Below are 22372 nucleotides of genomic sequence, written 5' to 3'. Positions count from 1 at the left end.
TCTTTCAAGAACAGCTCAGTACCTGGACTTTTGTCCTCATCTGTGCTATACTAATTAAACATAATCAAAATCAAAAGTAATCTGTTGCGATTTCTGGTGGGGTTTTTTTTGTAGTCAGTCATATTTGTGTAAATTACATTTGAAGGCAAACCTGGGTCATCCAGAATAAATTGAACAGCCTTCATCTATTTTTGACAGGAAGATGGAAGAACTGCTTTGTTTCTGTTCTGTAATGTTTGGTGTGCATTTTTAAATAGTTTTTTTCCTTGGAAAAAGTGTAACTCTTAGCTAAAAACCCATTCTCCACACTGTGGAATGTTGAGATAAAATTCTCAGTACAATATCAAAATAGACATACCATTTTAGATGTATTCAGCTTTTTCCCCAATGTGGTCATTTCCCTTCTTTAAAAAAGTTATGTTGTCTACCACTCCTCGCATGAAAAGGTTCCTCTTTAGTCTCCCTTGCTGAGGTCCTAATGTAGTGTGACTAGAATTTTAAAATCCAGTTATGTTCAGTTGATGGTTCTGGATTTATTCATGGGTGTATAATGAGAAGATGGTGATTATCAGAAGGTAGTATGATTCTTGATGTTAACGGTGCCATAGTTTGTCAATGAAGCAGAATATGGCAAATACAGTTCTATAAACGTTGCATGTTGGTGCTGGATTTGAATTTTGCCTTCATTCAGGACCTTCTCTTAAATCAGATGGAAGTCTTTGGAGGGGAAGTGTAATATTTTGAATTGATATGTATCTAGTACAGTTTTGATCATAGCCCCTGAGTCTTTGAGGGGGTTTTCCCCTCAAAATATTCTGCAAGTGCCATTAAGGTTTGTGCATATTTTCACTGGTTTTTTTTCCATACCAGCTGGTTCAAATAAAGTTTAAAATGTGCAGAGTCTGGGTGGGATAAAGTTATGCCCACTAAGCCCATTCCACTTCCCCACTTACTGGTGTTCTGTGCTTTGGGAATAATGTTTACATGGAACGTACAGGCATAAAGTCATGTGCAGGTGCCAACCATATGATCGTTAAATTGTATACAATCTCAGAAACTACCCTGTGGTTCTGACATAGCCTCGCTGAACTTTGCACATTTAAGTCCTGTGCAAATATGTGTGGGCCTGAAAGCTGACTTCCCATGTCCATTGGGTATGTGTAATAATATTCCTTCTCTCCACATATGCTCTACATTCTTAAAGCTTCATCCAAACAGTTCTTTGTTGATATTTTCCTGCAGCAATTTAAACTGTTTTTGAAATAGTGTGCTGTACCTTTATTTATTTATTTTTATTTATTTATTTATTAAACTTTTATACCGCCCCATCCCCGAAGGGCTCTGGGCGGTGTACAACACAAAAATATAAATTAAGTTACTAAAACCATTAAAACAGTGATAGCAGTAAAAGAGGCGTCCGCCAACCCCAATTTTAAAATTCTCCCCGGGAAAAGAGAGGGGGAGGCGGAGAGTCACGTTAGATGGTAGGCCCAGATATAAGAGCCAACTGGGGGCCACCGTTTCAGTGGCTGGACTCTCCAAAGGCCAGGCGGAACAGCTCCGTTTTACAGACCCTGCGGAACTTTGCTATAGTCATGTCTTAAACTAGTATGCACTGAGATGTTGGCAACAATCAGTTGAGCCACTCAACTCTTCTAAGCTGCCATTTGAGATCTGTTTTCCTTTTGAACTGCTGCTCCCAAATCATCCAGAAATTTCCTACTTTGAGCCCTCAGAGAAGGCCAATGCCAATGAAACAGTAGGAACGTGGGGCTTCTAATTGCCTAGTGTTGCTTGTCCTTTGGGTGCAGTCCTTTGTTCCCTAGATCAGGTAGTTGGGATTGGGTTGAAAGTTTATGGTGGAATAGAGAAGAATTGCCTGTGATGTGTGGTGAATGGCCTGTCATGCCCACAAGGAACTGTTCAAAGCAGCCTCCACATTGTGATAATTTCTTGTGCACTGAACCTCAAAGGTGGCAGACAAGATCTTGCAGAGTTTTAGTTCTGTGAAAAGTTGCATAACCAAGTGTCAGTAAATTAAGTGTTGTGCATGTGTTGGTGCATGCACAGTTGTCTTTGAAACATGCAGGGCCCTGCTTGTGGCCTGGCTGGTGTTTTGGGAAAGCAAGATAGGTTGGTTAACTGGGACCATACATCTGAAAACATGACTACATGCCATCATAAATCCATTCAGTAAGATGCCACAGGATGTTTAATTACTTTAACAGTTATGAGTTGATGTAGTTACTATCTCTTACTATCCCTCTGGAAAATGGTTACTTCTGCTGGCCATTGCATATATGAACCAACACTCTGCATCAATGGTGATACTGATAGTGCTCCTAGAAAGGGCGATCCTTTTTCATATCCTGTAATTGTGGCATGGGACTAGAGATGTGCTTGAGTATCTCTGAGCAAACAATCTCTATTTACCCTTTATTTAAGTGTGATCCATTTCAGAATCCCTATTTGTTGAGGGAATAGACCTCTAGGATTGGCTCATTCTTAGAAGTCTCCCTCTTCAGTGCTGGGAGCATTGTTCTCTGCAGAAAATTGAGATGTGTTAGAAAGGCAATCTAAACTTATATCAAAAGTTGATCCTTCTTATTTCTGATTGTGGCATGGGACTAGAGATGTGCTTGAGTATCTCCGAGCAAACAGTCTCCACTTGCCCTTTATTTAAATGCGATTCATTTCAAAGTTGATCCTTCTTATTTCTGATATATGGTTCTAGTCCTTTATTTAGTAACAGTTTTTGTTGTCAGTATGTATAGGACTGGTTATAGCTGTGCGCCTTTAACTCTTAACTATTCTAATAAATCCTACAAAGTCTACTAATTCTAAAGAACCATGGAAGTCACTACATTTTTTACAATTCTACTTTGACTGCCAAGAACATTGCCAGGAACCCTCATGCAATACATGCTTAAATTTTCAGTCCTCAGTCTTAAATGTTAGTTATTTCCTTTAGATTTTATTCAGTGTTGCCTTGAAGATTGGTTGATGATTTATAGTTATCAGTAGCCCTGGGGAAATGTAAAATACAAGTTTTGTCCAGTTCCTTTGATATTGTATTAGGTCTCCATGTTAGGGTACCTTTGTCTGACCCTTTTAGTGAATTCCTTTGTGTCGACTCTGTTGCTACAGGGTGGATATTCATCGAAAGGAAAATGCTGGTGCTGCAGAAAAACCAATCACAATTCACGCCACCCCCGAGGGGTGTTCAGAAGCATGTCGCATGATACTTGATATTATGCAGAAGGAAGCTGAAGAAACCAAATCGTAAGTATTTCCATTGGTAATAGGAAAAGCAGGAAAGTGATTTTATTTTTTTTAAAAATAGCACCACAAATAACTTAATCTTGATTACAAAGGCTTAAAACATATAAGGCATTAATAAATATCTTTGCCTACTTTGCTGCTGCCTTTTTTTTGCAATATTTTATGTATCAATTCTCATCCAAATGCTAACAAGGGCCTACCCTGCTTAGCTTTTGTCTGTTCTCAGAAGCTAAGAAGGGTTGGCTCTTGTTAGTATTTGGATGAGAGACTTCCAAGAAAGTCCAGGGTCACTCCACAGAGACAAGGCAAGGGCAGACCACCTCTCTTAGTGTCTTGCCTTGAAAAACCTGCTGGGTTGGCACAAGTTGACTGCAACTTGACAGCACTTTCCACCACCATATATGTATGCCCATGCCAACAGTGCAGGCCTTCACATGCTTAGCTCAAAAGGCTGAAAAGGCTCCTTTGTTTTAGAGTGTTTATGTTTCTTTCTGACAACCCCCCTCCTGCCCTTTCATGGGATGGGAGGGGTCTTGCTGGATCATGGAACTTCTGGATCCTTGCTAAGGTTGTAGTCAGTCTTTCATTCTAAAGCAATTAAATAAATAAAACCACCCTTATTTATTTATTTATTTATTTTATTATTTCGATTTTTATACCGCCCTGTCCCCGAGGGGCTTGGTGTATATGTCACCTCTTTGGCCACTGCTAATTTTAGCACACTGGTTTCATTGTAAGCATTTGAGAAGTCATACATCTTTTCATATTCTGCATTGCTACGATTTGATTTTAGTGTAATAGGTGACTGAAACAATCAGCTGTAGGAAACCACTAGCTGTGCTTTCTAATCAGCAGGAACTTCAGAGGAGGAGTCCTGCTTGCATTGTGGTCTATATACCTTTCTAAGCTCATTGGCTTCAGTGGATTTAGAAGAGTGCAAATCTGTTTAGGTTTGCTCTGCTAATCTCTCAAATGAAATAGTTGCCGGAGCAGGATGGGAGGTATTGTGAAGTATGTGTCATGCACTGTACTCATACTCATCAGGAATATAAATAGATAATGATTCCCTTCTATACATATTGCTACTTAGTCCTTGAACATGGAAAAACTGGATGAGACAAGTGCCTTCCTCTTTCTGTATTCAGATTCTGATTTTGCTCCTGGAAAAATTATGTGTAGCCTGTTCAGAACTGAAATACGTGATGGAGTCCATCAGTTTGAACTGGCTTCGTTACGTCTGCAGGTAGTGACCTTTGGCCCTTACAGAATAGGGGAATTTGTGGAAAGTGTGTCAGTGTCAGCAAAGAAGGGCCAGCAAAGAAGACTTCAGAGCTTCACCTCCCTGTGTTTTAAAGACCTCTTTAAATAATGCTTAGTGAACATACTGCAGAAAGTCTGGGAAAGAAGTAACTTCAGCAAAGGATTAAGTACTTTTTCCACATTTCTTAGAGCTGAAGAGATTCCGTTGAAAATCTTAGCACACAATAGCCTGGTTGGGAGATTGATTGGTAAAGAAGGACGAAACTTGAAAAAAATTGAGCAGGACACGGGGACCAAGATCACAATTTCTCCGTAAGTACTAGTGACCTAGTGGAGGGTGGCATCTCAGTGCTATCATGTTGGGTTGTCACAAGTCTCGATCCAGCAGAATACACACTGTGTACATTTATCCTGGTGATGCCTTTTGTGAGCAGGACACACAGGCTGCCCAGCCAAGCCCTCAGAGAGGCATCTGAATTTCATACAGTCTGGAGGTCAGCAGGTCCAAACAGATCATTGCCTAACCCCCTGCTCAGAGGTAGAGATACTCACCCGTCCCCACATAACAACCTGCAGAAATCATATTACAATGCATCACAAGCTCAGGGCAGACACACAGAAGGAGTGTATAGAACAGCAGCTTCTGAATGACTTATGCAACTAATCCACAACATATGCTGCCCAGTACAATATGCACACAGTTCTACAAGCCTGTACATGAAAAACATAAGATGAGCTCTATTGGATCAGACCAGTGATCCTCATCTAATCCAGAAAACTGTTTCACATAAACACAGTATAGAGGCCTGGACTTTCCCCTGATGTTGTTTCCTAGCACTAGTATTCAGAAGCTTTCCACCTTTGGCTGCAAAAATTCCCTTTAGTGGCCATTGATGGACTTGTCCTCCATGGATCTGTACAGTCTCCTTTTAAAGCCATCTCTGTTCTAGGCCATCAGTATATCCACTTTCAGTCAGTTCCACATGTACAACCAGTGTGGTGTAGTGATTCCAGTGTTGGATTAGGATCTGGGAGACTAAGGGCCAAATCCTTACTTGCCATGGAATTTAGTCAGTTACTTTGGCACAGTCACTGTCTCTCAGCCTAACTTATCTCAGGATTGATACAAGAATAAAATTTTGGAGGGGACAGAATAATGTATGTTGCCCTGAAATCTTTGGAGGACGGCCAGCATAAAAATGTATTAGATAGATAGAAGTCCTGAATGGGTTACAACAGCTCCTGTCACTGACAGATAATTCTGTTCTCTAGACTGGCCCTTATCAAGCCCCTAATTCTTGCATCCACAGTTCCTTCTAGCCTAAATAGTTTACTTTCCTGTTATCTCCCACCTTGATCAATATATTTGACATGCTGGTTTTGGTTTGTAAAAATAATTATTATTACCTGTCCTGCAGGTTTTAAATCCAAAGAAATAAAACTACCCTGGAAGGATTTTCACTTGTTTTTTTGTGATTGCCTAGTTTGCAGGATTTAACAATTTATAACCCTGAGAGGACCATCACCGTGAAGGGTAGCATTGATGCCTGCTCGAACGCTGAGGCAGAGATCATGAACAAGCTTCGGGAAGCCTACGAGAATGATATTGTGGCAGTCAATGTAAGCTACCTCTTTGCCAATCCTTTGTGTGTCTGTGTGTGTTTGTCATGTAAGAGCTCAGTTGCCCTAGGTCAGGGGTCGGGAACCTTTTCCCCTCAAAGAGCCATTTGGCTCACCCTCCCCCGCTCACCCCCCCACTCGCTGGCACGCCCCCCCCTCCGCTCCCCCGCCCACTTGCTCGCTCGCGCCCCCCCTCCGCCCGCTCACACCCCCCCCCCCACCTGCAAGGCAGGCGTAGATAGGCCCGGCGGCTCGGCCTTGCCAGCTGCCGGGCGAGTGATGCGCCCGCCCTGCTCCTTGCAGGGCGGTTGAAGAGGTGCCTGGCGGCTCGGCCTTGCCGGCCGCCGGGGGAATGATGCGCCCGCCCTGCTCCTTGCAGGGCGGGTGAAGAGGTGCCCGGCGGCTCGGCCTTGCCGGCCGCCGGGGGAATGATGCGCCCGCCCTGCTCCTTGCAGGGCGGGTGAAGAGGTGCCCGGCGGCTCGGCCAGGCCGGCCGCCGGGGGAATGATGCGCCCGCCCTGCTCCTTGCAGGGCGGGTGAAGAGGTGCCCGGCGGCTCGGCCTGGCCGGCCGCCGGGGGAATGATGCGCCCGCCCTGCTCCTTGCAGGGCGGGTGAAGAGGTGCCCGGCGGCTCGGCCTTGCCGGCCGCCGGGGGAATGATGCGCCCGCCCTGCTCCTTGCAGGGCGGGTGAAGAGGGGGCCCGCGGCTCGGCTGATGGAGCCGCAGAACAGCGGCGGAAGAGCCGCATGCGGCTCGCGAGCCGCGGGTTCCCGACCCCTGCCCTAGGTATTAGTCAAACAGTCCACCTATTGGGGCAAAATAAAGATGGAGACAGGGGAATGCTCTCTCTCCACTCCGAAGAGGTGTTTTCACAACTTTCTATGCAGGGTAAAAGCTATGTGGTTTCCCATCTTCATTATTTCCCATTTTCCTTTTGTTTTTGTTTCTAGCAACAAGCCAATCTCATCCCTGGACTTAATCTCAATGCCTTGGGCATCTTCTCTACAGGCTTATCCATGCTTCCCTCTGGAGCTGGAGCCCGCAGACCTGCTGTTTCTGCCCCCTATAACCCTTTTGCTGTAAGTAGCTGGTATGCCCAGTTTTTCTGTACAATGTGCACTATCATGATTCCCCTGGAAGACAAGGTGGGAAGAGGATGCTTGCTAGCAGGGGGCAGCTACTGCTCTTCACTGCAGGGAGGGCTTTACAGCTCTGTACCCTATATAAACCAATAGGTCTAACTTCATTGCTATGGTAGCACTGGAAAGTATACCCTCCTGCACAGTTGGGAACTGATGCATGTATGGGAGGTATGATGTGGTTCTCTCATTCGGGTAAGTCTCCCTCTAGTTCATATTGAGTAGCAGCTTATATTAGGTTGCCTTAACAACTACTGTGTTTCCCCAAAAATAAGACAGTGTCTTATATTAATTTTTGCTCCCAAAGATGCGCTATGTCTTATTTTCAGGGGATGTCTTATTTTTCTGTGTTCTGTTTCTTCGGACATGCTTCCAAACAAAAACTTTGCTACGTCTTACTTTCGGGGGATGCCTTATATTTCGCACTTCACCAAAACCTCTACTATGTCTTATTTTCAGGGGATGTCTTATATTCGGGGAAACAGGGTATTAATCTGTTGAAAACAAGCTGGCTGTGGCAGAGGCGTAGCAAGGGGGAAAGCGTCCGGTACACCAGTGCGTCCTCCGCCCCCGTCCCGGAACGCCCCATCCCACCCCGGAACGCCCCTGCCACGCCCCCACATGGGAGCGTGCTCGGTGCATCGTGCCCCACCCCCATCCCCTTGAAGCTACACCTCTGAGCTGTGGTAGTTTGTCCATTATGTATTTGAATGCCTTCCCAGTGTGATGAGCACCATAAATCCGAATTGTTTATTCACAGAAGCAAGGATTATTACATTTTTCTTAGACGTTGCTCCCTTACAAACACCACCCAGTTCTGCCACTCCTGAAAGACCTAGTTGCGGGGAAAGGCTGTGTTCTGTATATATGGTGCCAGCCTGACTTTCATTTGTGACAGTCTTCAGAGAGGAGACTGGCTACCTGTGTTTGTTTCCTTGCTGAATGGTCGTAACAGATTTTTGCAATGTTTTTGTGCAAAAACATATTTGTCTGAATCTTTCACTGGTCCTTCAAACATCAGTGGGGACTGGCGCGTTCTTTGCATCAAAAAGTTCCAGTTTAGTCTTCGGTATCTCCTGATTTAAAAGGATCTTAGAGATGTCGTTTATTTGTAGCCTGCCTTTTTTGCTGAGACTCAAGGCAGGCTGTCAGAACTCAGAGCTCTCCCAGAGGTCTGACTTAGTATAAGTAGCTGCATGTATCTGTTATATGAGATCTTGGTCATAGGCACAACCAGTAATACATAAAATTCCAAGTGTTATAGTTACTGCTTTTTGGATTTGGTCCTTTAAAAATTACTTATATCCTGCCTAGCAATGAAATTTCCAGAAATTCTGAAGCTAAGTATAGAAAAAGGTGTGGTTTTTTTTGTTTTGGGGGTTGAATCTAGAAATTCTGAAGAAAATTAAAATATATAAATAGTTTCTTCCTTATAAAACATAAACTTATTCTACTGCGTTTATAGCATAAAATGCCAAACTTGTGGCCTTATTTTAACGTACAAAATTGTATTGTGGCATATTTATGAAATGTAAAAGCATAAATGCCCTGGACAGCAACCCTACGCAGTTCTGCTCAAAATCCTACTAAGGACTATTCAGTGGAGTTTACTTCCAGGAAAATGTTGTTAGGTTTGTACTGTTAATTTTTAACAAGTGAAATATTCTTGAATTTGGGGGGGGGGGGGTCTGGACCTTCCCATCTCTCATTTTGCCTCTTCACTGGTCATTCTGGGTGAACTTTCCTGCCACCTCATAAAGCCAGACTTTGTGAACTTAGGAATGTAATGATCCTAAAAAAACTTAAATTTTGGTTCCAACAGCTGGTGGCCTGCCACCCCTGTGAAGCTCATCTCCTTTTGTTTATCTGTAGAATCTGTTATTTAGAGTTTAAGTTCCAATGAATGTGAGTATTCCATTCTTAGCTGTCACATCTTTCTGACGTAAATCATTGAAAATGCAGCTGAACCTTTTTTTTAAAGTCAGCTATGCCTGTGTCTGTCACAACTTCCTGTGGCAATTAATTCTACAAGTTACTTTTGTGTTCCATAAAGAAATATCTCAGAATGGGAGGATCTCCCTTTTCACATTATGATGGCTGCAGAACCCTTGTGCCTTTTTACAGCATCCAATCCAATGTCCCTGCCTTGCCCATCTATGGCTCCTGTGTCCCGGCTCTGAGCTGTTGTTGTTTGGGTGAAGTCACCCCAATGAGAAGAGAGCCAGCATGGTGCAGTGATTAAAAGCAGCTTACTCTAATTTAGGATAGCCAGGTTTGATTCCCTACTCTTCCACATGAAGCCTGCTTGGGTGACCATGGGACAGCCACAGTTCTCTCAGGATTCTGTCAGCCTATACAGAGGCAGGCAATGGCAAACCACCTCCAAATGTCTTTTATCTTGAAATCCACTCCAGGGGTCACCATAAGTCAGCTGTGACTTAACAGCCCCCCCCCCACCCCAATGAGAACAGACATTTACAAAGGACTACACTGACTCATGCATATCTTTCCTTTCTTTTTGGACACCTCCCACCAAAGAAGTAAGTTGCTTCTGGAAGTGCGAGCCTGAACTCTTGTAGCCCCTTTAGCCCATCTACCCTCCCCTGGTGCTCCAAGCTGGCAATCCACTTTCCCTTCCGATCAGAACTTCCTGAAACAATTTGAAGGGAGACCTAAGTTCGTGTACAACACTGCTGAATCATTTTAGCTTTTCCTTTCCCTAGTGCAGAAGGGATGATCAAGGCCAAGAACTCCACTGTCTGATATGCTCTTTCTCCCCTCTGGGGTGCCTCTGAGGAAACCAGGCAGGAAAGAAGATTGGCACCATTCTGGGCTGACAGACCAGTACACTAAATCTATCATTCCTCAAGACACCCAGTCTGTAAATGTCTGACACTAAACACAACATGTTTTGTGTGAAATAGAAGTAACAGCAATTAATGAGTACTAAGAAGCAGTTGATCTAATTTGGGAGCACCATGTTGATGTTCCATGGTACACTCTGTGTTAGTGAACTATGCGTGAGAGAGAGACTGTGTGTGTGTCACTGGAAGGTTTATCTGGGTTATTTTATGGGTACATAGTTGTTGTATATTGACTGTAGCATGAGGGTGATGGCTTTCATGCTCCAGTGAGCCATTACATTCATCACATGTCACTTCATATCAACAGAAGTACAACATTGTCAGCAGAGATTATGCAAAGATTCAGCTGAGTACAGTAAAGTGTTGATTGAAGCACCACCGAGAGGCCAAGAGACATATATGCCAATATGAACCAATCCCTCCCCCAGTCTTATGAACAAGCAGAGGGAACAGAGGAGCTGTCATGTTGTAGAAATGTTGCCTACCTCTCAGACAGGGCATGCATCTCCAACCTAGGGTGTGAAGCCATCTGCTCCTGGCCCCTCCCCACTGACTGTCACTTTCTTTCCTGCCGTAGAATCAAGCGGCATACCTCTCGAGCCTCTATGGAGCCTTGCCAACTGGCGCATACCCACATCAGCACTCCGTAAGTGCCTTGCCCCATTCTTTCCAATGCTGGCCCTCCATGCGCCCTGCTTTGCACTGTGCCTGCCTGTCGCTTTGGATGCTTTTATACACCCTATTCTGAAACACTTCCCTCCTGCATCCTGAGGATGAAGGGAGTCCAGTTATTGAAGAAACCTCAGGGACCACCAAGGGGCATCTTTCCTGTCCTCTGTGTCATGGGGAGCCAGATGCCAGTTCCCCCTGTACTTGATTCCTGTGTCTGCCTGACAGGGCCATCCCTTCCCATTTGTAGTTAGTGTCCCTTTGTAGGCTTCTCAAAGGCTATATTCTCCTCCTTTGATCCTTTCCTTCCATACCACCCGGTTTCTGCATGCTTCACTCTATCACTTTTGCTGCTCCATAACCATATCTCTCTTTGGCTGCCAGCTCCTCCATCTCTGCCGCCTTGTTTCTTAATGTGTTTATGCAGAATGCCATGAAGAAGAAAAATGCCAGCCAGGACTGGAGAATGGCAGATGCAGGACTAATAGTTACAAATCACTCTGTTGTGGCAGATCAAGCTGTGGAGCTGTCCTTTCAAAGTACATACAGCACAACTGCAGCATTAATACCTGGACTACTGTGCGCAGTTCTGGAGGCCCCCCTTCAAAAAGGACGAGTACAGAATAGAGCAGGTGTAAAGGAGAATGACGAAGATGACCAGGGGCCTGGAGATCAAACTCTGTTAGGAAAGGCTGAGGGACTTGAGAATTTTCAGTCTGAGGGGACAAGGTTGAGGGGAGACATTAATATTCTCTTCAAATATTTGAAGGAGTGTCACTTAGAGGAGAGTAGGGAGCTGTTCCTGTTGGCAGTAGAACTCATGATAACCCGCCCTGGAGCGTATTTGAAAGGCGGGATAGAAATCAATTAAATAAATAAAATAATGGATTTAAGATATGGGTGGAAAGGTACTGGCTGGATATTAGGGGGTGGGGTTTACAGTAACATTACTTCAGCAGTGGAATCAGCTACCTAGTGTTGAGCTCCCCCTCACTGGCAATCTTCAAGCATCAGCTGGATGAACATCCCAGGATGCTTGTCAGAGATGCTTTAGGTGATCTTGTGTTGAGCAAGTGGTTGGACTCGATGGCCTGTATGGCCTGTTCCAACTCTGTGATCCTAAGGTTACACATTTTCTCCAGGATTGTGATTGCTACTGAGGCACTGTTCTAGAGTGCCTAGACCAAGTGCTTCATGGAAACAAGTTGCAAATGCTACTGTGAAGATATTGGTCGATTTGTCCCAGTGTTGTCTGGCCACCACATTTTCGTAACTTGCTACCTTTTAAATGGGAGATACCAGGGATTGAATTTGGGAATTGCTACATGCAAAATGTGTGTTCTGTCCCTCATCCATAATAAACTGTTGGTTGACACCTTTATAGAGAAAGAGAGATGGGATGTCATTCCATTTTTGCAATAGCAAGCATTAAGCATCTCCACGTTGTGAAAACCTTTCACAGATTCTTTCTTGCCTTTATATAGCTTTATCCATAAGAGGGTGGTAATCCTAGTAGTTAACCCAGTTCTGCTTTCCTGTTGATAATAACGTACTGCATGTTCCTGTGCTAGAAGGGGAGGCTGTTCTCAGGGAATTTCTTTAACCAGTTATGAATTTTGGAGAAACAGTGGACTGAAATTGTCCTCCCCCCTCCCCATTTACGCTCTAATAATAATAACAGAAAGCTTTTATGTAATGATTTTTTTATTTTTGATGCTGCTTTTGGTGGACTTTCAGTGTTTTATGGTGAGGCTGGATGTTTGCATCTGAGGAAAAAAGCACCTTCTTTCTAGCATTCTGTTTTTAAGTCTTCATCCTATAAAGTTGTAGAAATCTAGATTTGGAAGCGAAAACAGTGATCTATGAAACCTCATCCCCACTTTAAAAACCATGCAGAGACACAGTTAAATGCCCATGTGTTCTTTATTTTATTTTCAAATGACTTATTCGCATCCTACAGTTCAGTTGCTTCCCAGACTGTTCACATGTGGATGGTTGCTTCACAGCACAAGCAGTTTTTAACCACCACCCCTGAACTGAGACAGCGCCTCTTCAGTAAAGTATTCCATGTAGGAAACACAGCAACTAAAGGAGGACTGGTCACAGTAGCTAAAACTGTTGCCATAGAGATGAGGAATGGATTTTTGTGCTTATCAAATTTGAGGCCCAGTGAAGTCCTTGTGAGTAGGAAAGCTTGGTCTGCACTTGGCTAAATAGGAGGGTGTTTTGTAAAGCTGCTGTTAGCAGAGGAACAGAAGCTGAAGTGGTTTGGAAGAAAAGCCTTTTAATTCCTAAACATATATGTATCAATTCTCATTTCAAATAGCCCCTTTTGTTTAAGAAGAGGGTTAATGCTCTCCCAAATTTACAACTACACACTTCCAAACAAACTAACAATCTAACTCACAATAATGGAAATTCAGGGCCAGAGCAAGGGGGAACTGTGCCTGGGGCACGCGTGTGCCCTGCACCCCCACCCCACTCCGGAACACCCCTGCCACGCCCCTGCACTGGCATGTGCCCCCAATGCGTCGTGCGCACCCCTTGGCGCTATGCCATTGTGGAAATTATATGTTAAGGCTCTAGCCTGCCTCAAATGAGCAGAATACTTGTCCCAATGTTTCATATTCCAGTCAGATATTGTGAAGAAATCAGTTTGTTTATGATGGGCACAAATCTGGATAAGCGTCAGACTGCTGCATCTATTGTCTTCTCCACCCTTCCCTTGTGCAGCCTCCAAGAGAGAAGACAGAAGGCTTCAGCTAACACAAATTAGTCATGAGTGCTGTAATACACTGAAGGCAGAGAACATGTCTTGCCTTGAAAGGCCTCATGAGGAGTTGACTTCAACTTGACGGCACTTCCCACCATTACCAGGGAAGGAAACGACTCTCTGGTTATTAGAAGCCCACATTTGGACATTATGACTCACTGAAGACTGAAATCTTCAGCTGACTGCAATCTGGGAGCATGGTGTGGAGGAGACAGGAAGGGAGTGTGCAGACATGACATTTAGCATGCCCATATCATGAAGCAATGGGCACCCAGTGGCTTTGTTTTCAGGTTATGATGTATAACGGTTTCTTTTAAAGCACGGCTGTATTATTATGTTCGTAACTTTGAAAAGTGAATCATAAATTTATGAAACAAGTTCCTACCGAAGCTGTGGCAGTACTGGATCAGTGTTCAATATGGTAGAAAGTTTGAAGTACTTACACTGGCAACCAATGTCATGAAAAAACTGATAAGATGAGAACCCAGTCTTATGCATAGTTAGTGAAGTAACTATGCAGACATTGTTGGAGGTGATAGATGCTCCCTCTAGCCCTTGACAACAAAGGAGTGGACACGTTTTGAGCCAAATCAAGTTCAGGAAAGTCTTCAAAGTCAGCCTCATATAGAATGTGTCTGATTTGGAGGTACAGAGGCATTGATAATTTATTTTATTGGATTTTTATCAGATGAACCTTGCTGGATCAGACCAGTGGTCCATCTAATCCAGCAATGTGTTTCACACAGTGGTCAACCAGTTACCACATAAGGACAACAAAGAGGGTATGGAGGCCATGACCATCTCCTGATGTTTCCTTCCAGCACTGGTATTCAGATGCTTCCTCTGAATGTGGAGGATCCCTTTAGTCATCATAGCTAGTAGCCATTGATGGCCCTATCCTTCATGAATGTTGAAAACCGTTTTTAAAATCATCCATGGAGTAGTGAGTGTAGCCCTATCCAAAATAGATCCTCACCCATGCACTATTACCATCTTGTCAAGATTGCTTGTACTTCCATAGTTTGTTCAGACATGCCAGTGCTCCAAGTTTAATATGTTTCAGTAGTTTATTCATCCCTGCTGTTCTCGAGCTGAGAAAGAAAAGGAATAACAGATGCTTCGCTTGTCCTGTTCCCAAGCATTTCTATCATGTCAGAATGGATCTTTCACAGCTGCCTCTGTAGTGAGGTTCATGAACTTGGTAGGGCCGGAAGGAAGATGAGTCCCATTTCAAAGATAAACAAGGAGACACAGGGAGTTTGAGGCTTTTGTGCTTCCTGCTTCCTCTTCCTTGTATCCACTTCACCTCCAAAGCCACCTAAGTCCAACTGAAATAAAATAGGATGAGTACCCAATCAAGCATTTAATTATGGACCAAAGTTCCAGTGCTTTCAAGATATATTTCACACCCACTGCTAGTCATTGGTGGCAGCTTTTTACTTCCTTTCTTCACTGAAAGGGCTTCAGTGCTCACTGTTTTCCCCCTGTGACTCCATCAGTGTGCTTACTACTGAGTAATAGACATGTCTCCTGCTGTGGAGAGCCAATAAATGCTTGCTTCTTTGCTGTATTGCCCTCAAATCAGCTTGGATCAGCTCACAGGACCGGGGGGGGGGGGATGTTAAATCTTCACAGATGGAACCATCTCTTCACTCCCAGGAGACATTTTGGGTCACTTTTTCTGTCCACAGTTGCCAGAGCAAGAGGTGGTGAATTTGTTCATCCCCATGCAGGCAGTGGGTGCCATTATTGGAAAGAAGGGCCAACACATTAAGCAGCTGGCAAGATTTGCAGGGGCTTCTATCAAGGTAAGTCCCAAGCTTAGGAACTTAGGAAACCTTTCTGTGCTGAACCCTTCCTGCCTTATCTTTTGCAGTCCCTCCAGTGCCATCTTCTCTCTGCCCCAGAAACCCTGTATAGCCAATTCTTGCTCAAATCAAAGCAAGTTCCATGGCAAAGAGTGCCGGGATCAATTTGTCATTTATTTTACACCTACTGGGAGCACCACGGGCTGCCTTTTGTGCTCCACCACCTCTGCATCCATTTTTATTAATAATATTTTTATCCCACTCTTCTTCCAAGGAACTGGAGGCTGCATTAAAAAAAAAACCTGTTGAAATTGTTATCAGCCATCCACACATTCTGCCAACAAGAAGGGTCTGCTGGCAAAGGGGCAAAGAAAAGAGGCAGGCTGAACACCTTTCTCAGATAGGTAGCCACTGGTCAGGAATGCACTACTTTGAAAAATCTGTTGTCTTCTCCCAATGTTCATGTGAATGCAGAGAAGGCAGCTGTTTGCTTACACAGCGCAACTGATTTGCTGGGGAAATGACTCATGGATGGATACTGACTCAAGTTACTCTTGGGGGTTGCTGGTGAGTGGGCCTGGCCAACTCTGAATGTCACCAGTGAGTAAGGTTTGGGTTAAACGTGGCCAAACAGAGGAGTCTTGTGGATGAATCATCAAGAATTAGGGCTTTTGGTATATTTAGATAACAGCCAGGATGCACCAAACTATTGCAGAAACTGTCTTGTTCTACTGTGGTCTCTAATAATGAAATGTCTGGAATTGTATTTTTGTAAAAAAAAATAATTTTGAATTGTTTATTGGGGGTGGGGGACTGAATCCAAATAATGGATCTCCCTCTGCTGCCCTTGGGGACTCAGGGAATCCCAGGAGCTATACCGGTTGAAACTTGAGTAGGGAACACACAAAAATCTTGGGTCCCTTCTTGTGCAATTAGAAGTATTTTCTGCTTGTGCAAGAGCACTTTAGGATCCAGTCCAGTCCATTGATCCATTGGTGTTGCTCCTTCTTTTATACACTATTTTGAGGAGCAACTTATACATTTGGTAATCAAACACATGTAAAAAGTATATTTTATTTTTATTTTTTTGTTTATGTATACACTGTGAAAGTCCAAATCAACTGGGTGCTTTTCACTAGTGTTGTGCAAAAATGGGAACCAAAACAGGAGGCTGTTTTGTAGTCCCCTTTGATTTCTTCAAAGTGAAGCCCCATTTCACTGTTCCTTCTAATTATGTACAAACTAATAAGAAGTACTTTGCCAAGGTGAAGCATTTCGATCATGCTGTGGATCACTTTCTTTAAAGTAGCTTTTGTATCACCAGCCTGCCCCCTCCTTTCTTGGTGAATCACTTGCCAAGAGAAGGGTTGGATTTTACATTCTTGGTGTGAATGTGGTGGGGCAGCCCTACCCCTCCAACCCAGCAAGCAGGAGGCAAATGCTACCTGAAAACTAGGATTTCCCCCCTCTCCCACTCCGTTAACTGGACCTGAACCTTAAATCTCTTGGCTGCCTTGAATCTGAAGTGGAACCAACTGTGATTTTTTAAAAAATTCATGGTTTGGTTTAAGTTTAAGGCAACTAATGGTTTGGGTTCAATTCTAACAAAAGAAAACCCCTCCAAACCAGTTTGTGGATTTGGTTGATTTCCCTACTTGCACCTTTTTCATCCAAACTTTGTCTTGAAATAAAATGTGACAACTTCACCAAACCTTTTCTGTGGGCAGTGATGGGGGATTTGCTGTTCCTACCGTGTTCTTTGTGGCTTACAGATTGCCCCAGCTGAGAGTCCAGATGCCAGTGAGAGGATGGTTATCATTACTGGGCCTCCAGAAGCCCAGTTCAAGGCCAGTATATAGCATATTTGTGTCACACAATGTCATTAATAGTACTTGTTTACGTACACTAGGCCCTGGTACCATTCATGAGAGGGCAAATGTTCAAGAGGAGGAGTTAGTACTGCTGGCTTGACCCAGCAAGACTAAGTAGTCCAGTGTTGAATCTAGCTCCAGATCCAGGGTGGAGAAATATTGGGACTGTACAACCCCTGGAGTCTTAGTTCCCAACAACGCAAAGAGCAGCTTGAGGATGACTGCCGTTTTATGCACTTGCAGAGCTTACAGGTTAGTGAGCTCTGACTCAACCAGTGTTTGAGCACATGGTTTTCCTTTTTTGGTGAGTCTTCCAGGTCTCCTCAAGTACAATATGGCTGTTGTATCTCACTGAGTCCCAAGATACTAACTTTCGACAAGGCTTCATTGCTTCATATGAGCAAGACCCAGAAGAGCTGTTTGTGGAAAGATTCTTTTATTTGCTTATCATATTATTTTTTAATTTTATTTTCCTCATTTATGATCCACTGAGATTCCAGTTGGATTGCAGAACATAGAAAACAATTCAGCCGAACAGTATAAGATATCCAATAAGCAATGCAATAGAATTACAGAAGTGGAAAACAAATCAAACAACGTATAAGTCATGATATAACATAATGCAAACAGCAGGTTACAAAAGGTAAACGCCAAAACAGTAAGAGCAGTGATTTGAGGGGATGATATTTGTGCCCTTGCTACTAAGGCCAGTTAGATTCAAAGTGAGACAGTTACTGGTGTAGCTCCCATTGTTAATATGAATCTGGGTGCTGGGAACTCATCTCCTTAAGTCAGAAAAGTCAAATTGGTTTCTTACCAGCCCACTTTATAAATGGATGCTATTGAGGCCACAAGACACATCTGGAAATTTACCAGCTACCCTATTTGTTCTCTCAGGCCCAAGGACGAATATTTGGGAAACTGAAAGAAGAAAACTTCTTCAATCCAAAAGAAGAAGTGAAGCTTGAAGCCCATATCAAGGTGCCTTCCTCTGCAGCAGGCCGCGTGATAGGAAAAGGTGGCAAAACGGTAGGTGGGGCAGCTCTTGTGAGAATCAAGGAAAGCAGCTGACAGCTGGTGATGCTTTGGATATGGATTGATTTGTTTGGCTGGATGTAGGGTCAGGGAAAGGTTGAATACCCCATCATTTTTGTATTCCCTGCTCATCATATAATTCATCAGCAAGATGCTAAAATTGAGCTGCTAAAATGCAACTATGAAGGCTAACTGAAATACTTTTCCACATTTATGGCAGGTAAATGAACTACAGAACTTAACTAGTGCAGAAGTAATTGTACCCCGTGACCAAACACCTGACGAAAATGAGGAAGTTGTCGTCAAAATAATAGGTCACTTCTTTGCCAGTCAGGTACAGTACTACTTAAGCTTATTTTTTTTGTTAAAAAAATGATTTTAACAAGGAAAGACAAGTTGGAAGTGGCTTAGGATTTGTGAAACTGTGAATGTTCAAACTAACACAGGTTTCATTTGAAAGTACAACAAACTGATTAAGAAATTCAGTGATGTTAAGATCAGGAGGGGGCAATGCAGAATTGAAGCCTCTTCTTTTGAACATGGGGCCTTTTCACACAAAGATTTTCCTGCCCCTTGGGTGCTAAACAGCAGTTTTCCCCAAGTTTCTTCACATTTTCATTTTGTTGCTTCTCTGTGGTTTTCTTCTTTCTCAAGTTGAAGCAAATATGGTTTGAGAAGGCATTGCAAGAAACGATGAGGAAAATACAAAAATACAGCAAAGAAACAAGTGAAAAAACACTGAGGAAAACCATGGCAGTTCAGCCCCCAAATGAGAGGGGGTGGGGGCGTGCTTTCCTCCAACTGGGTTTTTCTCCCCAACTTTTAAAATCCTTCTGCATTTATGCAGTATGTTGCTGGGTTGCAGGATAATGACCTAGAAGCATTTTTTTCAGCAAGGTACAAGTAGTGACTATATGATAGAGTTCTTGCTGCAATATATGGCTTTCTAGACCTTGCATGGTGGAGCTTTCTCACACACTGTTGTGTTTCCCATAGAGCTGAAGTGACACTAAGAACACAATCCAGATTCCCTGCTGCACCACCTCCAGTGGGCCCTACAGAGGTGTAGAGGGGGTGGGGGACAAAAACTTTCCCTGCCGCCAGGAAGTCTTCCATGGGCCCCAATAGACTGGTAGCGTAAGTCTAGGGTTGGGGCTGCAAAATAAGTGCCCACAAACTTGAAGTGGAAGCTGACTAACATCAGCTCCACCCCCAAGAACGCCCTGCACCCCCCACCCCGGCTGGCATCTGTTCCAGACACCAGTACAGCTCCACAATGGCCTGGACTTCGGGGGTGGGGGTGGGACTTGTGCCACTCTCCAAGCATGTTTGCCCTCCTCTAGAATGGACTATAAAGAATCTTAATTTGAGCCTCTGTGTAGGATTTATCATATGTATTCTGGGTGCCACTTTTACGGACTGTACTCTCCCATTTTTAACCCTAGAATGTTAAAATGTTCCTTTTTTTTCTTTGTTGCAGACTGCACAGCGCAAGATCAGGGAAATTGTCCAGCAGGTGAAACAGCAAGAACAGAAACACCCTCAGGGAGCCCCTGCCTCACAGCGCAACAAATGAGGCTCCAGGTGCTAGCCAACAACTGATGAATGTAGCCCTTCCAACACCTAATAGCATAACCGAACAGGGAGCAAACCAAAGACTATGGAGGCATTAAAGTCTGCCCAAGGGGGCTGGGGTTCTTCAAAGGACTTCCAGTAACACAGTCAGCGGGGGTGGGGGGGTGGGGGTGGATTTCAGCAAGTAGGGACTGCCTCCTTCATGCCACAGCCTACATGGAGTCTGTCTAACAGTACAACGCTATCCCTTTAGTTGGACTAACATAGGCGGAAATTTTGCAGACAAACCCATTCAGAATCTATTCTGTACACGTGTGTACATACTAGGAAAGCATTCTTTCTTTCTTTTTTTACACAGTGCATGAACTGTTGTACAGGACAGCATTAATATATTTTAGAATTAATATAGTTAACTGAACTAACTCCAGTCTTTAATTTCTTTTTAAAACAGTTAACGTTTTGTTTTTAGAACATGCGGGCTTTTCTAGACTTAAACAGAAAGAAACTAGTCAATTATGAATTTCTAACAGAAAGTAGGATGGAAAGATAGGATTGCCAGCAGCAACATTTAAAAAACAGGAATTTTAAAAATGAACATTATTTAGATGGATTTTAGGAAGACTGATGGCATCTGCATGCCATCTCAGATCGCCTGTATGTGCCAACAGAAGGGATACCGTCTCGTTAGCAGAGGAATCTCTATGCATTTCTTTTCTCCAGCTCATGTGACCTTCTCTTTGCTTCACAGATCTCAAAACTGGTTTTTGCATACAGTCTCTACTTTTGTACCACCAAACAATGCAGTGCTCCGCATACACACTTCATAGAAAAAAACAAAAACCACCCAGCCACAACTTCCACTTTGCTTATCAGAATGCCAAGCTTCAGTGAGACCCAATTTCCTTTGGGGGGAAATCTCACCCAGCTCACAGGAAAACTGCACACACTTGGTACATTATTGCATGTAGGATGCGGCCACCAATACTGTGGGAAATGGGTTTTTTAAATGGGGATTGACAAGAGGTTGTTGGCCCAGGGCATGAAAATTGCAACTTTTTTTCAAAAAGAAAAAAAAAACAAACTACCTCAGGTGTTTTCATACCTCAGCACCTTGCTCTTGTGTATCCCTTTTTGAGATTTTGTATGCCTTGTAAAACTGAGAGTTGGAGCATTTTTTATTTTTTTAATAAAAATGAGTTGGAAATAAATTTAGACAAAGACAGCTGGCAGGTGGGAGAAAGCATCATCCTGCATGATGACTATTCTGTATTATCCTTCTGCTAGATGAAAGCCACTGGCCTTGAAACAGTTAATAATAAAAGGATAGAAGTGCAAGAGACACTGGAGCAGAACTCCTGAGTTTGACAGGTTGAACACCATTAGAGTTTTCTGTGCTAACAGATGGATGTTTTACTGGTTTCTGTGAACATATTGTTGTACCAACAGAGTGCAATGCCAGTTTTCTCTACTTCAACCAGTGTTCTGTGAAAAAAAAGAAATATATCCAGCTAACAAGAGCCTGACCTCTGTAGTTTTATTTAACTAACTACCTGTAAAATTCAAAAATTGGGTGGTATGGGAACACTCTAGAGTCTTTCTCTCCTGTCTTTATGAGAGGAAAGGTCATGAGTAAGCTTGCAAGGTCAAAGTGCAGAGCAAAAACAGAGGTATCTTCAGACTTGCTTGCATTGTGCGTGTGTGCGTACATGCGTTTGTAAAGTGTGAAGCTGCAGCAAACTTATGGTGATCCCTTACGGAGTTTTCAAGGCAACGGACTAAAAGGGGTGGTTTACCATTGCCACCTTCTGCACAGCAAACATGACATTCCTTAGTAGTCTCCATCCAAATACTAATCAGAGCTGACCCTGTTTAGCTTCTAAGATCCAGGATCAGGCTAGCCTGGGTCTTCCAGGTCAGGGTACTTGCATTATAGTGTCACTTAATATATCACTGGAGGCAACATAAGGGCCACAATTATAAAGCAGACTCCATTTTTTAAAATCTTGATATTCTAAATAGGACTGAACCAACAACTGGTATACAAGAGAACACACAATTGTCTGTTCTATCATATATGCATAATGCTCGTGGGCATCTCATGGGTATAGAGGGTTAACATGAAAAAATAACAAAGAGGCTAACTTCTTACAGACTTAACAGATAAAACATGTATAAGATATAAGATAACTTGCCATAAGATAACCTGCTAGAAGATAACCTGCCAACTAACACTTGGCAAAATGGTATAGGTAAGACTTCAGGGCTTTTAGGATAGTATTCAAGGCAAGCTAACTTTGTATTCAAATAGCTGCTGCTGTTCTTTTTAAAAATTTGATTTTGATTTTAATACTACCTCAACTATAAGGTTGTCACCCTACATAAAGAGAAAAAAGAACAGAGGGGAGAGTTGTTGCCATTGACGATGATCAGAATCCTGCTGCTGTTTATTCTCAAATCAACAAAAAAATGCCCTCG

At 43.3% G+C, this 22372-nt stretch overlaps 1 protein-coding gene across 3 annotated transcripts in view; it reads left to right on the top strand.

Annotated features, from left to right (window-relative positions):
• The window catches only part of IGF2BP2 (insulin like growth factor 2 mRNA binding protein 2), a 75880-nt gene extending 54466 nt beyond the window's left edge, over nt 1–21414 (top strand). Inside the window, exons 7-17 of one of the 3 annotated variants that reach the window (XM_048506378.1) lie at nt 3148–3282; nt 4732–4854; nt 6027–6162; nt 7114–7242; nt 10744–10812; nt 15300–15416; nt 17189–17263; nt 18185–18316; nt 18543–18656; nt 19803–19906; nt 20646–21414. In XM_048506378.1, the coding sequence (XP_048362335.1) occupies nt 3148–3282; nt 4732–4854; nt 6027–6162; nt 7114–7242; nt 10744–10812; nt 15300–15416; nt 17189–17263; nt 18185–18316; nt 18543–18656; nt 19803–19898 (1126 nt within the window). In that variant the 3' untranslated portion in view covers nt 19899–19906; nt 20646–21414. Of the gene's footprint in view, nt 1–3147; nt 3283–4731; nt 4855–6026; nt 6163–7113; nt 7243–10743; nt 10813–15299; nt 15417–17188; nt 17264–18184; nt 18317–18542; nt 18657–19802 lie in introns of all 3 variants that reach the window. The other 2 variants (XM_048506377.1, XM_048506379.1) reach the window with 2 other exon arrangements.
• The last annotated feature ends 958 nt before the right edge of the window (nt 21415–22372 follow it).

The sequence above is a fragment of the Sphaerodactylus townsendi genome, linkage group LG08 (genome assembly GCF_021028975.2).
Source record: "Sphaerodactylus townsendi isolate TG3544 linkage group LG08, MPM_Stown_v2.3, whole genome shotgun sequence".
In the NCBI taxonomy this organism is placed as follows: Eukaryota; Metazoa; Chordata; class Lepidosauria; order Squamata; family Sphaerodactylidae; genus Sphaerodactylus; species Sphaerodactylus townsendi.
Note: the sequence above shows the minus strand (reverse complement) of the source record. Positions and strands in the feature narration are given on the sequence as shown.